The sequence below is a fragment of the Amphiprion ocellaris genome, chromosome 3 (genome assembly GCF_022539595.1).
Source record: "Amphiprion ocellaris isolate individual 3 ecotype Okinawa chromosome 3, ASM2253959v1, whole genome shotgun sequence".
NCBI classification, from domain to species: Eukaryota; Metazoa; Chordata; class Actinopteri; family Pomacentridae; genus Amphiprion; species Amphiprion ocellaris.
Window position 1 is genome coordinate 33,932,917 of NC_072768.1, and position 20,271 is coordinate 33,953,187.

The window sequence follows — 20,271 nt, forward strand, 5'->3', positions numbered from 1 at the left end:
GTTATAACTCTACTTACTGTTTAGAGGAACACATTTAGAACAAGTATGGATAATTTTGCACACACATACAAGTAATCCTCGATTAAGAGTACGGTCAGCGAACAGGTGGCGGAAATTGATGATCTAAGGGATGATCTGAAATAGACTGAGACAGGATACACTGTTTGAGCAGCTGGTGAGGCAAGGGGCTGTGATGGACTTCTAGACTTGTGAAAACATTTCTTCACTATTTGGCTAATTAAATAATATATATTAAATAGTGGTGACTGAGCCTTTGCAGTGGCTGCTCCTAATCTCTGGAATAGTCTACCATTCCACATGAGAACTGCTCAGACTCCAGAACACCTGCTAAAGGCTCACCTCTTCTTTTTGGCATTCTCTCCAAATAGAGCTTGTATCTTTCCTTTTTATTATTTTATGTTGTATTTGTTCATTATTTATTCATTATTTTAATTGTACCACACATCAATTTATGCATTTATGTTCTTCACAAATTTGACTTGACATCACCAGTCACACAAATCATCACCATGATTTGTGTGACTAAATCTTTCCGTCAAAGACAGCAAATGTCTTTTGGATATAAAGAAGAAGGTTTCACTATGCAGCAAACAAGGAGTACAGGAATATGATGATATTTGACATGAAACTTACCTGAAGACAATGTAGAAGAACCTGGAAGTTGCCCATGAGATCCTACAGCATTGCCTGGATGAAGCTAAAACATAGAGTGGAAATAAATATAATCACACCCTGATTACTTTCTGTTACAGAAAAGAGATATGGGGCAGCAGATGCAAATAAAGTTCTCAATAAATATGAAAAGAATCTGAGGTAACTTTCTTACCAGTATAGTCACATTGAAATTTAACACACACATACACGAATCAAATGTAGTTTTCAATGAAAACATTAAAACTAAAGAAAGACATTACAAGACTTGACAGATCTGGAACCATGAGGTTATCAGGTTGTTGCGCTTATTAACTCTGGCCAAACAATCTGGAACATTCAAAATGTTGGGAGTTGACAAGAATTTTAAGTATGTATATAGTTTTTGCAAAGAACACACAATATTAACTGTTTAAAAGTGGAAGAACCTGATCTAAAAACCTGACATCTCTATCACCTGAGGTAGCAGTAATAAAAGAGCATGCTTGAAATATGGAACCAATTTTGAGTGTTGTGGCCTCACAGGTTGGTCTGACCTGGTGTTACTGCGCTCCACCCACTATATCCACCTGTAGGCTTGACCTTGACACGTTTAACTCTCACTCCTCTGTGGCGCACAACGACAGCTGTTGTCAACTCAGAATAATGGCAGCAACAATGGATTCCAATGCTGACCTTGTGACACAGAAAATGACTTTTCTAAATATACCAAAACATTCTTGGGAAGCTCTCAATGTCTCAAAGCACTCCTGCAGTACAATGCAGCTTCTCAAGGGTTGATTATTTTTCCCCTCCAGTATTATTCAGAAACTTTCCCTCTGTGTGGTTGAAATGTTCAAAATAAATGTTTCTGAAGGTTGAAAATACCGTATAATAATTGTTGGTCTATTAAAGCTTCCATCCTCTCAACAGACTTACAGTGGTGTAAAAAAGTTTTCAGACACCCCATGCATATGTGAAATATTGCATTAAGAATCACACTTGGGACTTCAAGTGCAATTTCTTTTGGCACAGTCACAGCTAAAATACTAAACAAATTAAATGAATTATTAAAAACTTTAAACTGATTGGTTACACAAAAATACATAAGAAATTTTGAGCATTGGGTTATTTTGGTACCAGTGATCCACAAATGATGGTCATACATTTTATTAAAAGACATGCTTTGTGTCTATATAAAGCCAGCACATTTGAAAGTTCTTCAGAGACAAAAATGCCTAAAACCAGGAACCTAATGCAGGAAACATGCCTGTAGATACAGATTGTCAGCCAGGAAGGGTCCAGCTGCTGCCAGGTAGCCAGGAAGCGCAGATGCAGTCCTTCAGCATTTGGATACACTCCACAGAAATACAGACGACCCAACAACTTTGAAGACAAACCAAGATCTAGGCATCCAAGCGATCCTTCAGCAAAAAATTGCATTATCCCGATCCACATGTGCAGAGAAAATGGTCCAATGACATCACAGGAGCTTCAGCAGCAGTGGTCAAATCAAACTAGTGTCCAGTGGTCCACCTGCACTGTATGTGGCTGACTTTTAGTTCATGGCTTAAGGTCCTACAAAACTAAGAAGCCCCTGATAAATGAGAGACAGAGGTTAGCCCGGTGTCGTTGGGCCCAAGCACACAACAACTGGACAGCCAGGAATTGGAAGAAGATTCTGTGGTCAGATGAGTCCAGTTTCCAGCTTTATCTTCCTCCTGCTAATGTGAGGGTACGCAGAAGGCCAAGTGAAACATTATCTCCATCATGTACAGTACCTACTGTCAAGCATGTTGGAGACAGTATCATGGTTTGGGGATGCACAAGTGTTGCTGGTGTTGATCATCTCACTCTCTGTGATGGCACATTGAACTCTGCCAAATACTGTGCAATTCTCCAAACCCACATGCTCCCTTCTACACGTGCTCTGTTCTGTCGAGGTCAAAATTGGATGTTTCAACAAAATATTGCCCCTTGCCGCACATCCAGGGCCAGCAGAATTTGGCTGCAGGAGAACAGTATCCAGGTCTGAGAGTGGCCAGCTCAATCCCCGGACATGAACCTCACTGAAAATCTGTGGTAGATTATCAAAAAGTCAGTTTCAAAGTGTAAACCTAGGAATTTAGAAGAATTAAAAGCAGTAATCCAAGATGAATGGGACAAGAATATCACTAAACAGTGTCAAAGGCTCATAGGGAACATGCCAGTCAGGATTACAGCTCCACTGCGTGCTACTAGCAGGACTACTAAATATTAATTTGATGATATGATGGTTTATTTATTTTTTGTTCGGTTTTGAACACATTCTCTGTTATTTGTTGACATTGATACCGACAATGTTGATAATTTCTTACTACTAAATTCAGACAAGACTGAAGTCATTGTATTTGGCCCCAAACATCTTAGAGAATTGCTTTCAAAGCATATAGTTACTCTGGATGGCATTACATTGGCCTCCAGTACTACTGTGAGGAACCTCGGTGTTATCTTTGACCAGGACATGTCCTTTAACTCGCACATAAAACAAATCTGTAGGACTTCCTTTTTCCACCTGAGAAATATTGTGAAAATCAGGAACATCCTGTCTCAGAGTGATGCAGAAAAACTAGTCCATGCATTTGTTACTTCTAGGCTTGACTACTGTAATTCCTTATTATCAGGTTGTCCCAATAGCTCTCTGAAACATCTACAGCTGATCCAAAACGCTGCAGCCAGAGTACTGACGGGAGTTAGCAAGAGAGATCATATTTCTCCTATATTGGTTTCTCTTCATTGGCTCCCTGTTAAATCTAGAATAGAATTCAAAATCCTTCTTCTGACATATAAAGCTCTTAACAACCAATCTCCATCATATCTTAAAGATCTGATAGTACCATATTACCCTAGCAGAACTCTTCGCTCTCAGACTGCAGGCTTACTTGTTGTTCCTAGAATCTCTAAAAGTAGAATGGGAGGCAGAGCCTTCAGTTATCAGGCACCTCTCCTGTGGAACCAGCTCCCAGTTTGGGTTCGGGAGGCGGACACCCTCTCTACTTTTAAGACCAGGCTTAAAACCTTCCTTTTCGACAAAGCTTATAGTTAGGGCTGACTGGGTGACCCTGACGGGGTGAGCTGGTGTTTTCATTTGCACAACTGACTTCCCCTCTTGACGTCCCTTTAGTTTGCCCCTAGTTATGCTGCTATAGGCCTAGGCTGCTGGGGAACCTCTCTGGATGCACTGAGCCCTTCTCTAACTACCTATGTATTTACTATATATACCATTATTGCATTACATTCACTCTGTTTCTTTCTGTGTCCTTTCTCCGAGTGTCCCTGGTCCCAGAGCTGGATGCTGGATGCTTCAGATGTGTGGCTGTGTTTTATGGTCCTTGTGTCCCACCCCCCACCTCTCTATCTCTACCCCTCTATCTGTATCCCTCTATCTCTACCTCTACCCCTCTATCTCTACCTCTCTACTTCTTCTGTCCCTCTCAACCCGCCCGGCCAGCAGGCAGATGGGTCCCCCCACATTAGAGCCGGGTTCTGCTCGAGGTTTTTTTCCCTGTTAAAAGGGTGTTTTCCTTGCCACTGTCGCCTTTTGGCTTGCTCTGGGGGTCAGGCATATGGGTTCTGTAAAGCGTCTCGAGACAATTTGACTGTAATTGGCGCTATATAAATAAAATTGAATTGAATTGAATTGAAGTGACATATTGAAACCGTCCAAAATTTAGTTTTATTAGTTTTTCTTGTAAATGAACAAAAAAAAATCATTTGTATTGGTTTGTGTCTAATGCAGCCACACCTTTTGAAACACTAAAAAGATTTTCCACAAATATTTAATGATAATATTTGAGATTGTGTAAAATTTTAAGGGTGTCCGAAAACATTTTTCCACTACTGTATCTATTGTCTTCATCTTTCCAAAGGTTTGGATTGTCAGACATCTTCATGTGTTATCTGCTTTAGAATTCATGATATCCCTTGTTGTGAACATATCATCCAAGGAAAAGTTTGACGGCTGGTAAATGACAAATCTGGAATTCTAGAGCCCCTCACCTGCACCAAAAAAAATGTTGGGATTCATCTCCTATCTTGTCTCATTTGGCACATCAGCTGGATTCTCACAGAGAACATGTCAGCAATGATTACATAAAAAAAAGAAATTCTTGTTTAAAATTGAAGCATATGCATTCCTTCACCTGTTTCAGACACAGATAACTGAAACATGGCGCCAAATAGCAGCCTGTGCCGATACAGTCTTGATCATGGCCACAGTAGTCACTGGGATGAAGTCACAGGCAACTAGAGATGCCCTACAAATTAAATCTACGATGCAAATAGAAAGCCATACACAAAAAATACATCTGGTCGCTGAGAACTCCCTCCCCTTTTGTACTGATTTCTTTAATGTTGATATGATATCTTGGAATGTCGTGACATGGAAAAAATGTTTGTCTCAAAAAAGGTGGTAATTTGATTAAAAGCTGTTTAGACAGAGCAAAAGGGACACTCCTCTCTAAATAAAATCCAGAATGTCAGGTATTTATGAGCACCATAAATGTAACGTATGTCTGCTCGAGCTGATATCAAGACCACAACTGGAGTGTGTCCCAGATTTAACTTTGCTGAGTGGCTATAACAGATTCAATATAAGGAGTCCAACAGATCACAACAGTGTGTGGTAGCAGACCATTGAAGACTCCTGCTTGTGGTAGGCTTCATTTCTATCTGTTCTGGAGAAGTTTAATGTATTTATTATTTGACACATTACTTTATTGAATTAATGAAGTAGGTATAGTTTTGAGCAAATCTTTCTTGTTTTGAAACTATTCCCAGTGACTCAAAATATGTGATATATTTTCAACAGGATTGTGGAAGACAACAGACTTTTGACAGAAACGGTCAGGTATGAACAATCCTATGCAATAATTGTTTTGAGTTGCAAGTGAAGCTTCTGTTCATCCACTTTTTATATACATACAAATAACACGCACACATGCGTGCGTGTGTGTGTGTGTATTTAAAAAATAAGGGTTGTTCCTTCATGTGGTCTCTGAGTTTTAATTAAACCAAATGAATGAGTAGAAACTCAGGGGAGCGCAAATCATCTTTATTAACTAGAGGAAGCAGCTACGGTCAAGTCACTTGTGATGATGAACTTATATCAACCTGACAGGCACACATTCACTACACAGTTGAGTGCAGTTATTTTGGGTTGCTTAGTCACGCGAGATTTAAAACTGAGATTACATTTATTTGTCATTTCCTTACAGAAGTAAACCGCCACCATGAGTACAGACGCGGAGATGGCCATTTATGGCAAAGCTGCCGTTTATCTCCGTAAGCCAGAGAAGGAGAGAATTGAGGCTCAAAGCAAACCCTTCGATGCCAAGAGCGCCTGCTATGTAGCTGACACCAAAGAGCTGTACCTGAAGGGAACCATCGTCAAGAAAGACGGTGGCAAAGTCACTGTCAAAGTCTTGGACACTCAGGAGGTTAGTATCATGAAGTCAGAATCAACTGGAAGTTAAATGTTAAATGTGATCAGTTCTCACTGGAACCATGTTCTGTTGCAGGAGAGGACAGTTAAAGAAGATGACGTCTCTCCAATGAATCCTCCCAAGTTCGACAAAATTGAGGACATGGCCATGATGACCCACCTCAATGAAGCCTCTGTGTTGTATAACCTCAAAGAGCGATATGCAGCCTGGATGATCTATGTGAGAAAATATCCCTGATGAGCTAAGAGTTATATAGAAAACTACAATACCAGTAAGAGATGTTAACTGGCATTAACTTAAATATTTGCTTAATCCCTTTCAGACCTACTCTGGCTTGTTCTGTGCCACTGTGAACCCCTACAAGTGGCTCCCTGTGTACGATTCTGAAGTTGTGGCTGCCTACAGAGGCAAGAAGCGTATGGAGGCTCCACCCCACATCTTCTCTGTCTCTGACAACGCTTATCAGAACATGCTTACTGGTATGTGCCTCACGTAGCAATGAAGGACTTGTTAGTAATGAGCTACCTGTTGCAGAAATGCATTGTGAATTTCTTTGTTTTCATTTTAACAGACAGAGAGAACCAGTCTGTCTTGATCACGTAAGTATCACACTTGCTCACTTTCTTTATTATGATTGAATATCTTTGACCAAATTCTCACAAATCCTTGTTTATACCCAGTGGAGAATCTGGTGCCGGAAAGACTGTGAACACCAAGCGTGTCATCCAGTACTTTGCCACAATCTCAGTTGGAGGTGGAGACAAGAAGAAGGAAGCAGCAGGAGCCGGAAAAATTCAGGTATGTCATGATAGTCAGATTTCTCAAAATATGGAATATACTTCCAGAAGGACGGCCCTTTTCTGATATCAAATCTAAACCGGGATTCTAGGGCTCACTGGAGGATCAGATTATTGCTGCCAATCCTCTGCTGGAGGCTTACGGTAACGCCAAAACTGTGAGGAATGACAACTCCTCTCGTTTCGTAAGTATCAAGTGATTCCGACTCAGGAGAATTCTTTTCACATTACTCATGTGAAGGGACTCTTACAATTCTTTTGCTCCAAACAGGGTAAATTCATCAGAATCCATTTCGGCACAACTGGAAAACTGGCTAGTGCTGACATTGAGACATGTAAGTGACAAATTCTCAGTGAGAGAACATAGAAGGTAGTCTGAGGGTGGGACAAATTGTGACTGATGGACAAACTTTGCAGATCTGCTGGAGAAGTCTAGAGTGACATTCCAGCTTCCTGATGAGAGAGGCTACCACATCTTCTACCAGATGATGACCAACCACAAACCTGAGCTGATTGGTGAGCAGACGGACTTGTTGCTCAATGATAAACCTCTTCACAATTTCATATTTAAATGCTTTACTGAATGTTCTCAACCTTTTTGATCTTCAGAAATGTCTCTCATCACAACCAACCCCTACGACTTCCCCATGTGCAGTATGGGTCAGATCACTGTGGCCAGTATTGATGACAAAGTTGAGCTGGAAGCCACAGATGTGAGTGATTGTCAGAATTAAAATAATAATCATACTGTGTGTCTTACTCAGGTCACCAAACTAGTGTGTTGCCAAATTGATTATATTTCATGTGGACACCTCTGTTGCACAGAACGCCATTGACATCCTGGGCTTCAGTGGTGAGGAGAAGATGAGCATCTACAAGATGACTGGTGCTGTGCTTCACCATGGTAACATGAAGTTCAAGCAGAAGCAACGTGAGGAGCAGGCCGAGCCCGATGGCACAGAGGGTGAGCACTTGGTGTGATACCAAAGTGAAAAATTGATGAACAACAGTCATTCAGTACTTACTCATGGTGTTTGTTGTTCTTTGCATAGGACAATCACCACACATACTGCATGTATTAACTGTGAAATACTGTTTTCAGATGCTGACAAGGTTGCTTACCTGTTGGGTCTCAACTCTGCTGACATGCTGAAGGCTCTGTGCTATCCCAGAGTGAAAGTCGGAAATGAGTTCGTCACCAAGGGACAGACTGTTCCTCAGGTAAATATGAGTTATCAATGTCAAATACCATTTTAAACAGAAAGAGAGCACTTGTGTTAGTTCCAGTAAAAATATTAAAGTGCAGAATTTGTTAGAAAAAATAAATACCAGTGTCCAGTATATTCTGACTTTAGATCAGTTTAGCTCTGAATGCTGAATGTATTCTAAATCAGTAACCCTATCAAATATGTATGCATTTCTATTTGGGACATTTAGTGGTGTCAGTCAAATGTAGGAATTTACAGTATTCCACCATTTTACATTAATGTGTATCATTACTGAAGTTATGTTCTTGTATTTCCTTAGGTGCTGAACTCAGTGACTGCCCTGGCCAAGTCCATCTATGAAAGGATGTTCTTGTGGATGGTCATCCGTATCAACCAGATGTTGGACACAAAGCAGCAAAGGAATTTCTTCATTGGTGTCCTGGATATTGCTGGCTTTGAAATCTTTGATGTAAGTTTCATCCCCAATAAAGGAGGAGTTGCTTTGGTTTACATGACCAGATCCTTTGAATTGTTTGCAACTGGTTGCTTGATCTGTTTCTACATTCACAGTTCAACAGCATGGAGCAGCTGTGCATCAATTTCACCAATGAGAAACTGCAGCAGTTCTTCAACCACCACATGTTCGTCCTGGAGCAAGAGGAGTACAAGAAGGAGGGTATTATCTGGGAGTTCATTGACTTCGGTATGGACTTGGCTGCCTGCATTGAGCTGATTGAGAAGGTAAACATCCACTTCATAATTCTTTTGAATGCAACTCTTACTACAGTAGAAGAACACTGTCATTTCATGACATATCTCTTTTCCTTGTCATCAAGCCCATGGGCATCTTCTCCATCCTTGAAGAGGAGTGCATGTTCCCCAAGGCCACTGACACATCCTTCAAGAACAAGCTGTATGACCAGCATCTTGGCAAAAACAAGGCATTTGAGAAGCCAAAGCCTGCCAAGGGCAAGGCTGAGGCCCACTTCTCCCTGGTGCACTATGCCGGTACTGTGGACTACAACATCGCTGGCTGGCTGGACAAGAACAAGGACCCACTGAATGAGTCTGTTGTGCAGTTGTACCAGAAGTCCTCTGTTAAATTGCTGGCCCTGCTGTATCCTCCTGTTGTTGAGGGTAGGAAAACATATGTTCCAAAAATTTAACATTTTGTACACTTTTGTGTCTCTTCATGTGCTGTAAATAGAAAGACTTTTTCTTCTGACACAACTTTCCATTTCAAATCAACTGAAAAACAGAGAGCGGTGGCGGCGGCAAGAAGGGAGGCAAGAAGAAGGGTGGCTCTATGCAGACTGTGTCTTCACAGTTCAGGGTGAGGTTTGACAAATACATTGAATGTTAGTTGATAATGAAATTCACATTTGTTTGGTTTTATGACAAAGGTTACCACTTTTTACCTACAGGAGAACTTGGGCAAGCTGATGACTAACTTGAGGAGCACCCACCCTCACTTTGTGCGTTGCCTGATTCCCAATGAGTCAAAGACTCCAGGTACCAAAACATGATCTTCAAAGTGTTTCTGTGTAGTGGATTGGTCTGGAGTTTGCAAAACCCCTAATAAGTTGGCAAATGTCTATTGTACAGGTCTGATGGAGAATTTCCTGGTTATCCACCAGCTCAGGTGTAATGGTGTCCTGGAGGGTATCAGAATCTGCAGGAAAGGTTTTCCCAGCAGAATCCTTTATGGTGACTTCAAGCAGAGGTACAACTATTATGATAATAGAAGTTGGATGTAGACTATGGCAAGAAAATCCACACGCTGACTGTTTGCTCTCTCAAAACAGATACAAGGTACTGAATGCCAGTGTCATCCCTGAGGGCCAGTTCATTGACAACAAGAAGGCTGCAGAAAAGCTGCTTGGGTCAATTGATATTGATCATGACCAGTACAGATTTGGACACACCAAGGTAAGCACCAGGTGTTCCTTGTTTTAAGAAAACAAATTCTGTATCATTACCTGGAGCATTGAGTATTCAGTGCATCTCATTTATTTGTTATCTGGCAAAATATTGTAACATTTACTTCCCTGAATTTGTTGCGAATCTAATCCATGTGCCAGTGGATAAGAGACCGATCACTTGTACAGATACAGAGCAGCCAGCATGTGGAAAATTATGAAACAGTCCTCATTCTCTTGGTTCATCATGGTGTCAATGTCTAACTTTATGCTGCAGTCACTACTGTCTTGTGTTTGTTTAGGTATTTTTCAAGGCCGGTCTGCTGGGTACCCTTGAGGAGATGAGAGATGAAAAGTTGGCAACTCTGGTCACCATGACTCAGGCTCTCTGCCGTGCTTACCTCATGAGAAAGGAGTTTGTCAAGATGATGGAGAGGAGGCATGTTGAAAACGGCAAATTCTCAACACAAAGTCATGTGAAAAATCTCAATAAAAACTTCCTTAACAACAACTTCTTGTCCACAGGGAAGCCATCTATACCATCCAGTACAATGTCCGCTCATTCATGAATGTCAAACACTGGCCATGGATGAAGGTGTACTACAAGATCAAGCCTCTGCTGAAGAGTGCTGAGACTGAGAAGGAGCTGGCTCAGATGAAGGACAACTATGAGAAGATGCAAAGTGACCTGGCTGCTGCCTTGGCCAAGAAGAAGGAACTGGAGGAGAAGATGGTGTCTCTTCTGCAGGAGAAGAACGATTTGCAGCTGCAAGTAGCATCTGTAAGTAGACACCAAGAGAAAGTGGTGCCTTTTATTCTATGTCCGCATGTCCACAAAATGTCAATGTGCTAATGTCACTTCTCCAATGTAAACAAGGAATCAGAGAATCTGGTAGATGCTGAGGAGAGATGCGAGGGTCTCATCAAGAGCAAGATTCAGCTGGAGGCCAAACTCAAAGAGACCACTGAGAGACTGGAGGATGAAGAGGAAATCAATGCTGAGCTCACTGCCAAGAAGAGAAAGCTGGAGGACGAATGCTCTGAGCTCAAAAAGGATATTGATGACCTGGAGCTTACCTTGGCCAAAGTGGAAAAGGAGAAACACGCCACTGAGAACAAGGTTTGTAAACTTGAATATATCGAGCAGATGAAATAACATTTTGGAATGATGTCTTCACGCAAAAATAACATGTTTCCTGCAAACACAGGTGAAGAACCTGACTGAGGAGATGGCCTCTCAGGATGAGAGCATTGCTAAGCTGACCAAGGAGAAGAAAGCCCTTCAGGAGGCTCATCAGCAGACTCTGGATGACCTGCAGGCTGAGGAAGACAAAGTCAATACTCTGACCAAGGCCAAGACCAAGCTTGAGCAGCAAGTCGATGATGTAAGTTTTAAGTCGTCTGGACAAGTACAACAGGATCCTTCTTGAATCTTGAATATGACAATAACAAACCCATATTCCTGTGCAGCTTGAGGGCTCTCTGGAGCAAGAGAAGAAGCTTCGTATGGACCTTGAGAGAGCCAAGAGGAAGCTGGAGGGTGATCTGAAACTGGCCCAGGAATCCATCATGGATCTTGAGAACGACAAGCAGCAGTCTGAGGAGAAAATTAAAAAGTACCTAAGTTCAGCTTGTAATCTCAATTGAAAAAAAATGAATATGTCTGGAGACATGGTCCAGAGTATGAATGAATTCTTACTTTGCATTTTATCACTCTCACAGGAAGGACTTTGAAATTAGCCAGCTCCTGAGCAAGATTGAAGATGAGCAGTCAATGGGTGCCCAGCTTCAGAAGAAGATCAAGGAGCTTCAGGTCATGGATGTGTTGTGTTACTTCAAACATCACTCATAAATTTCCTATTTGGTCATTCAAAGTTGAATGTTTACTGAAAAACTACATATCTACATCCAACAGGCCCGCATTGAGGAACTGGAGGAGGAGATTGAGGCTGAGCGTGCTGCTCGTGCCAAGGTTGAGAAGCAGAGGGCTGACCTCTCCAGGGAACTTGAGGAGATCAGCGAGAGGCTGGAGGAGGCTGGTGGTGCAACTGCTGCTCAGATTGAGATGAACAAGAAGCGTGAAGCTGAGTTCCAGAAGCTCCGTCGTGACCTTGAGGAATCTACTCTGCAGCATGAAGCCACGGCTGCTGCTCTTCGCAAGAAGCAGGCCGACAGCGTCGCTGAGCTGGGAGAGCAGATCGACAACCTGCAGCGCGTCAAGCAGAAGCTTGAGAAGGAGAAGAGTGAATACAAGATGGAGATTGATGACCTCTCCAGCAACATGGAGGCTGTTGCTAAAGCAAAGGTACACAACACATTCACTTGTGGTGCTAAATATCTAAATGACAGTAAAACTGTAATCAATATAAAGACAACCAAATCATTGATCTGACTTCTCTTCTCCTTCTTAGGGAAATCTTGAAAAGATGTGCCGTACTCTTGAGGACCAACTTAGCGAACTGAAGACCAAGAATGATGAAAACATCCGCCAGTTGAATGATGCAGGTGCACAGAAAGCTCGTCTCCTGACAGAAAACGGTATGTACAAAACAGTGTCTAAATGCAGTGATCTTCAGTGTTTGACAGAGAAACTGAACAAAGACTAAAGTTTGATGATTGTTTTCACTCCAGGTGAGTTTGGCCGTCAAATTGAGGAGAAAGAGGCTCTTGTATCCCAGCTGACCAGAGGGAAACAGGCCTTCACTCAGCAGATTGAGGAGCTGAAGAGGCAGATTGAAGAGGAGGTTAAGGTAAGAAACCTTCATCTTAAATATGTATTGCCATTATTGGTTGGGGATTTAGACATTTTGCACATTCAATTGTATGTCTAATTCCAGGCCAAGAATGCTCTTGCCCATGGACTGCAATCTGCCCGCCATGACTGCGACCTGCTGAGGGAGCAGTTTGAGGAGGAGCAGGAGGCCAAGGCTGAGCTGCAGCGTGGAATGTCCAAGGCTAACAGTGAGGTGGCTCAGTGGAGAACTAAGTATGAAACCGACGCTATCCAGCGCACAGAGGAGCTTGAGGAAGCCAAGTGAGTAATATTCAAACAACTGAATATTCAGATGTATAGCACTACAGCATAGGCGGACAAATAACAAGACAAATGTGACTTTTCCTACAGGAAAAAGTTGGCTCAGCGCCTTCAGGAGGCTGAGGAACAGATTGAGGCTGTCAATTCCAAATGTGCCTCTCTGGAGAAGACCAAACAGAGGCTCCAGAGTGAGGTGGAGGACCTCATGATTGATGTGGAGAGAGCTAATGGGCTGGCTGCCAACCTGGACAAGAAGCAGAGGAACTTTGACAAGGTAACATCTTTTACTTTTTGCAACCAAGAAATGAAGCTAGAAAAGGGATTTCTGGCTGTATGTATATATAACTGTATAAACTGTGTTGTTCAGGTGCTGGCAGAGTGGAAGCAGAAGTATGAGGAGGGTCAGGCAGAGCTTGAGGGAGCTCAGAAGGAGGCTCGTACTCTCAGCACTGAGCTGTTCAAGATGAAGAACTCTTATGAGGAGGCTCTGGATCAGCTGGAGACCATGAAGCGTGAAAACAAGAACCTGCAGCGTGAGTTAATACCAGATTGTATTAACAACAGCAGTTAGCTGTTAGAACTTTGTTGCTTTAAAAGACATGCATGTGTTTGTCAGAGGAAAGTTGTACAATTGCCATTTTACAACTTTCATATATTAAACACCTGCATCCATCTGCAGAGGAGATCTCAGATCTGACTGAACAGATTGGTGAGACTGGCAAGAGCATCCATGAGCTGGAGAAGGCCAAGAAGCAGGTGGAGACAGAGAAGTCTGAGATCCAGACAGCTCTTGAAGAGGCTGAGGTAAACCTTTGTCTGTTTCTCTGGGGAGACCTTCTTAAAAGAAACAACTTTAAGTCATGAACTAACATTGCATAAAAGCTTTAAAGGCAGATGTCAATATGTAGTTCTTTGATATCATTAGGGAACTCTGGAGCATGAGGAGTCTAAGATCCTGCGTGTCCAGCTGGAGCTGAACCAGATTAAGGGTGAGGTTGACAGGAAGCTGGCAGAGAAAGATGAGGAGATGGAGCAGATCAAGAGGAACAGCCAGAGGGTGATTGACTCCATGCAGAGCACTCTGGATTCTGAGGTCAGGAGTAGAAACGATGCCCTGAGAATCAAGAAGAAGATGGAGGGAGATCTGAACGAGATGGAGATTCAGCTGAGCCATGCCAATCGCCAGGCTTCTGAGTCCCAGAAACAGCTGAGGAATGTGCAGGCACAGCTCAAGGTATTGTAATACACAGATCACAAAGTGTCCTTGCACACATGATAGTAAGTACACCAACATTCAGACATTCATATGAATACTTTCCTGATCATGTTTTGCACTAGGATGCTCAACTGCACCTTGATGATGCTGTCAGAGCCCAGGATGACCTGAAGGAACAGGCTGCTATGGTGGACCGCAGGAACGGTCTGATGGTGGCTGAAATCGAGGAACTTAGGGCTGCTCTGGAACAGACAGAGAGAAGCCGCAAAGTCGCGGAGCAGGAGCTGGTGGATGCCAGTGAGCGTGTTGGACTTCTGCACTCTCAGGTGAACATGACTTTAAACATTTCTCCAGAATTTCACAAATCTAAACAAGCATGAAAGGGAAGATATAACTTTACCCATTTCTCATCTTTCAGAACACAAGCCTGCTGAACACCAAGAAGAAGCTCGAGGCTGACCTGGTCCAGATCCAGGGTGAAGTGGATGACACTGTTCAGGAAGCAAGGAATGCAGAGGAGAAGGCCAAGAAGGCTGTCACTGATGTAGGATTAAAGACCATTTGTTTGCTATTATGCTCCAACCCAACAGAGACTTGTGATGGCATTTCACATTGAAAAATCATTTTGTTCAGGCTGCTATGATGGCTGAGGAGCTGAAGAAGGAGCAGGACACCAGTGCTCACCTGGAGAGGATGAAGAAGAACCTGGAGGTTGCTGTTAAGGACCTGCAGCACCGTCTGGATGAGGCTGAGAACCTGGCCATGAAGGGTGGCAAGAAGCAGCTCCAGAAACTCGAGTCTAGAGTAAGATAAATATGATCAGATTTCTGCAGTTCAACAAATGTATGAAAACACATGAATTGTTGATAATTTATCAATTTTCTCTTGTTTTAAAAGGTGCGTGAGTTGGAGTCTGAGGTTGAGGCTGAGCAGAGACGTGGTGCAGATGCCGTGAAGGGTGTCCGCAAATATGAGAGGAGAGTGAAGGAACTCACCTATCAGGTAAGTTCCATTGACACATGGAATATACAGGAAAGATTTATGTAACACTTACCATTACAAAAGTCTACATAAATTTATATTTTCTATTACAGACTGAGGAGGACAAGAAGAACGTTACCAGGCTGCAGGACCTGGTTGACAAGCTGCAGCTGAAGGTGAAGGCCTACAAGAGGCAGGCTGAGGAAGCGGTAAGGAAAAGCATTTGTTTAAAACAATGACTATTTGACAGTATATTATTTCACATCTGTAAACCTATGGACCATTTCTAAAAGCCTAAACATTTTACTATATTTTGAATTCCAGGAGGAGCAGGCCAATGTTCATCTGTCCAAGTGCAGGAAGATCCAGCATGAGCTGGAGGAGGCTGAGGAGCGTGCTGACATTGCTGAATCCCAGGTCAACAAGCTCAGAGCTAAGAGCCGGGACTCTGGCAAGGTAAATAGTGACTAAACTTCAGATAGTTACTAAGCCATGACTGAAAAATTGCATTATTGCTTTATGCTTCATCAAACTGACAAATGGTAAAACCTCAAAATGTCTTTATGCAAGCAGAATGTCATGTGTCTTTAAACTTGTATTTATTTCATTTCTTCTTTATATTACAGGGTAAAGACGCAGCTGAGTAATGTACTCGAACCAATGGTCTATTTGTCATCATATAATATGATGTAGAATACACCACAATAAAGCATTTTTGAACTTATTTCGCTGTCTGTTATATGTTGATGACACTCTGTCCTCTGTGAGTGAGTACATACAAGACACATGCTATGAAAATTCTAAACAACACTTATCGAAACATGCCACTACCGGCATCACTTTAGAGAAGTCAGAGAAGCTGATTGAGCATAAAAAAATAATTATGTCAAAGTAACTCCTGTTTATAAATGAGTTGGTTCCTTGTTGCTTTATTCAAGATGAATTCTCAGTTCGAAGCTTTAGAGACCAGACGCACTTCCTAAAAAACTAAACAGCCCAGCTTACTCTGCCATCTGAAAATTACCGCTTGAGCACTTGCTCACTTGCACTTGCTTGGGCCTGAAGAAGATATATCCGGTTACAGAATGCAAATATCGGAATGTATTATTGATAGAATTTTTTCTTTTTCAGAAAATAAACACACATTTAGCAAAAGTCCCAATCTACATGTGAAAGGCTGCATGTCTGCAAACATTAATTACATGAAAGTATTTTCAGCAAATGTAATTATATGAATGAAATAATATCACTTCTTTCACAAATTAAACATCATAGTAAAATGAAAATTTAACTCAGGCTCAAGATTAAACTATTTTGGCCATGAGCAACTATACAAAGCACTTTATTAGGAACACCTGTCGTCTTAGTGTGAAAAACACTGCTAACACTGCTAAACAAAATACTACTTAGACCAACTAAACCAATGATAAACTTTCAGAAAAATCTTATTTATTTTATTGGAAAGCACTTTGGCTGTTTAAAATGTATTATATACATAACTAAAATGATTTAACCTCACAATTACACACAGAGCTAATGGTATGTGCTATCTGCTGCTAACAGTTATTCTAATTTTACTCCAGTTAAGCTACTAAAGTAGCTAGCTAGTTAAAACGAAAATGAAGGAGAAAAAAAGAAAAATTAATAATAAGCTTCTGATTGTTTTCAAATGGTCACAGCAAACACCATAAGGGTGACACATGAATTAAATAGACAACATATCCATTTTAGAGTTTTTTTCCTACCTTCAAAAAATGTTCTGTCAGTTGTCGCCTTTGTTTAAACGGTCACGCATCACAACAGATAAATACCCCACGTAGCACCACATTGGTTCAGGCCATGCGAAGAATATTTACAATGTTGTGATCAATATGCGGAACATTTTTAAATAGACGGCACATCAGTTTTACAGGATATTTTGAACTCAGTGTTATCTTGTCCAAGATGGCCGCCAGCTCAGTTCTCTGTTTGTCTACTTGTCAGTGTGCTCCCTATTATATCAACTTTTAGTATGTTTTAGTTAGTTTCCAACCTAAAGCAAAGAGTCAAGGTTTGCTTTTACAAACTACAAAGAATAATATAACTGGCTGCTTTATGGATTTTAAAGTCTATAATTAAAAAGAACATTAGCTATTGAAAACAGATCTGCTCCCTGCTAATCTACCTAGCTAGCTTCAGCCTGGACTTTCACCTGTACATCCTGGACCTCTGCTAGGTTCACCCTAGTCTTCCACCTGCTCCAGGCTGGACCTCTGATACCTTTAGCTTGGCCTGGCCTTCCATCTGCTCCAGCCTGGACCTCTGCTAGCTTTAGTTTGGCCTGGCCTTCCACGTGCTTCAGCCTGGACCTCTGCTAGCTTTAGCTTGGCCTGGCCTTCCACCTGCGCCAGCCTGGACCTCTGCTAGCTTTAGCTTGGCCTGGCCTTCCACCTGCTCCAGCCTGGACCTCTGCTAGCTTTAGCTTGGCCTGGCCTTCCACCTGCTCCAGCCTGGACCTCTGCTAGCTTTAGCTTGGCCTGGCCTTCCACCTGCTCCAGCCTGGACCTCTGCTAGCTTTAGCTTGGCCTGCCCTTCCACCTGCTTCAGCCTGAACTTCTGCTAGTTTTAGCTTGTCCTGCCCTTCCACCTGCTTCAGCCTGAACCTCTGCTAGCTTTAGCTTAGCCTGGCCTTCCACCTGCTACAGTCTGGACATCTGCTAGCTTCAGCCTGGTATGGCCTGACTTTCTACCTCAACCGCTCCAGCCTGGACCTCTGCTAGCTTTAGCTTAGCCTGGCCTTCCACCTGCCTTAGCCTGGACCTCTGCTAGCTTTAGCTTAGCCTGGCCTTCCACCTGCCTTAGCCTGAACCTCTGCTAGCTTTAGCTTGGCCTGGCCTTCCACCTGCTACAGTCTGGACATCTGCTAGCTTCAGCCTGGCATGGCCTGACTTTCTACGTCAACCGCTCCAGCCGGGACTTCTGCTAGCTTTAGCTTGGCCTGGCCTTCCACCTGCTCCAGCCTGGACCTCTGGTAGCTTTAGCTTGGCTTGGCCTTCCACCTGCCTCAGTCCGGACCTCTGCTAGCTTCAGCCTGACTTAACCTGGCCTTCCACCTGCTACAGCCTGGACCTGGATCCTGGGACATTCATGACCTCACTGACTCCACTCACCACCTTCAAGGTTAAACTCCAACAGATTGTAGTTGACTGTTGCTTTTGCTTGTCACTTTGGATCTTACTTACACTCATACTTATACACACACATTTTCTTTCACCTCATGCACATTTTTTTCACTCACATGCATATGCTCTCATGCTTCTTACTTGTTTACTTTTGTTCTATGTTATGTTAATATGCGTATTGATGTCTGTAGTTTACATGTATATTTGTTCCTGCTGGCACCTCTTGGCCAGGTCATGTTTGCAAATAGGAATTGGTTCTCAAACATTTTTACCTGGTAAAATAAAGGTCAAATAAGTAAATAAAATTGGAGGGTTTTTTTTTGGAATTTGTGGAGTTTTTCTAATCTTCAAAAAATGTTGTCTCTGTCAGTTGCTGACTGTGTTTAAATGGTCATGCATCACAACAGGTGGATACCCCTGCAGCACCACATTGGTTCAGACTATGTACAAAATTATTGATAATGTTTGTGATCAATATGCACGACATTTGTTGTTTCCATGCACATATATTTGGAAATATTTGCTTATTTGCATAGATAGGAACACTGGTACATTACCCAAACTGTGACCTAAGTGAGGATCTACTTTAAGCAGAATTAACAGAAAAATAAAAAATGTCTGAGCTTCTGCATTAGATTTTAATAAAGTGCTTAGTAAGTGTGTTTCATAATACAATAACAAATGAACTCTTCCAGTATGTATTTTTACCCCTGTGTTATCTCTCTAAGCATCATGTGAGTAACTATTACATTAATGCACTCTCTAATTTTTACAATTAGCCACTTGATATTTAAAAATCACTTCTTTACATCGCAGAGTTTTTTTCCATTGTGATTAAATACGGTTGTGGCCAAGTTTGCTAATCACAGATACATAAGTTTGGATAACTACAGGAAATCAGAGGAATTTCTGCTCATTGTTATGTGTTCCCCCAGTTTTATAGTTATATTAAAATCTTCTACATTACATTTTTGACAAGTGCCCCTTATTTCATCTCAGCTGAAAGCCAAGGAGTAATATTTGCATGTTTTATCTTCTGGGTTATCTTCAGCTCCTCTCATAGTTCTATGTCCTGTTTAGAGGAAGACATTTACTGTTACAGTATCGATATGGAGACTCACGTTCAGGCAACAGAGAAACAACTGACAGGAAGTTAAATACAGTGATTCATTACATAATAGACAGTTTACAGCTTAAGCAGACTGAGAAGCAGAACCATCAGGAAATTACAGAGTCCCCCGATGGGACTGGTGGGGCGAAACAGAAATACCAGACTACAGTGAGGAAATGGATAATTCTAAGAAACTAACCCAAACTCAGTACAACCAAGCCAGGAAGGTTAAGCAGACCAACACTATGGATTACAGAGAAACGGAACGCCAAAACGGAGCACCTAGAAATAACTGGAACGCAATAAAAAAATACTGTTTCAGCTTGTTTTGTCTCACACTGACTGTACAAACTGGACGGTTGAGCATTACCCTTGCTCACAGGGAACTTTTATTTAACAGCGGCTAACAACACAGCAGGCACATTTCTTGTCAGATGTGTCACTCAAATGTGTCCGTGTAGGAACAAACAACACATAAGCGATTCCTATTGCTACACTTAAAATACTGAGAATTAAACTCACAGGGGCCGAAAGTGGCCATCAGAACATCCGTCCATCCATTATCTATACACCGCTTAATCCTCACTAGGGTCGCGGGGGTGGGGGGGGGTGGGGGGGGTGGGGGTGCTGGAGCCTATCCCAGCTGACTCAGGTGAAGGCAGGGGACACCCTAGACAGGTCACCAGTCTGTCACAGGGCTACATACAGAG

At 42.2% G+C, this 20,271-nt stretch overlaps 2 protein-coding genes across 2 annotated transcripts in view; one reads left to right on the forward strand and one right to left on the reverse strand.

The window, feature by feature from the left end:
* Nucleotides 1–3,021, reverse strand: part of nlrc5 (NLR family, CARD domain containing 5) — a 63,185-nt gene extending 60,164 nt beyond the window's left edge. Inside the window, exons 1-2 of the mRNA XM_055008993.1 lie at nucleotides 1,209–3,021; nucleotides 655–718 (exon numbers count right to left, since the gene is read on the reverse strand). The gene's annotated coding sequence lies outside the window, so the exon portion shown is untranslated. The remainder of the gene's footprint in view (nucleotides 1–654; nucleotides 719–1,208) is intronic.
* Nucleotides 3,022–5,227: 2,206 nt separating this feature from the next.
* Nucleotides 5,228–16,013, forward strand: LOC111587215 (myosin heavy chain, fast skeletal muscle-like). Its single transcript, XM_023297087.3, has 41 exons — nucleotides 5,228–5,344; nucleotides 5,501–5,539; nucleotides 5,907–6,128; nucleotides 6,210–6,353; nucleotides 6,457–6,613; nucleotides 6,706–6,733; nucleotides 6,815–6,932; nucleotides 7,024–7,116; nucleotides 7,203–7,266; nucleotides 7,349–7,447; nucleotides 7,541–7,644; nucleotides 7,757–7,895; nucleotides 8,034–8,152; nucleotides 8,459–8,608; nucleotides 8,710–8,880; nucleotides 8,976–9,276; nucleotides 9,399–9,472; nucleotides 9,564–9,651; nucleotides 9,745–9,862; nucleotides 9,945–10,068; nucleotides 10,361–10,497; nucleotides 10,584–10,839; nucleotides 10,936–11,178; nucleotides 11,267–11,443; nucleotides 11,529–11,674; nucleotides 11,781–11,871; nucleotides 11,974–12,363; nucleotides 12,470–12,596; nucleotides 12,690–12,808; nucleotides 12,896–13,092; nucleotides 13,183–13,366; nucleotides 13,460–13,625; nucleotides 13,772–13,896; nucleotides 14,018–14,326; nucleotides 14,431–14,634; nucleotides 14,727–14,852; nucleotides 14,942–15,112; nucleotides 15,206–15,310; nucleotides 15,403–15,498; nucleotides 15,614–15,745; nucleotides 15,916–16,013. The coding sequence occupies exons 3-41, from the start codon at nucleotides 5,922–5,924 to the stop codon at nucleotides 15,934–15,936; spliced, it is 5,820 nt and encodes a 1,939-aa protein (XP_023152855.2). The 5' UTR covers nucleotides 5,228–5,344; nucleotides 5,501–5,539; nucleotides 5,907–5,921; the 3' UTR covers nucleotides 15,937–16,013.
* The last annotated feature ends 4,258 nt before the right edge of the window (nucleotides 16,014–20,271 follow it).

Coding starts and splice junctions, on each gene's coding strand:
- LOC111587215 (XM_023297087.3), top strand. CDS start 5,922: ATGAGTACAGACGCGGAGATGGCCATTTATGGCAAAGCTGCCGTTTAT. Junction 6,129..6,209: donor AAGTCTTGGACACTCAGGAG/GTTAGTATCATG, acceptor GTTCTGTTGCAG/GAGAGGACAGTTAAAGAAGA. Junction 10,069..10,360: donor ACAGATTTGGACACACCAAG/GTAAGCACCAGG, acceptor GTGTTTGTTTAG/GTATTTTTCAAGGCCGGTCT.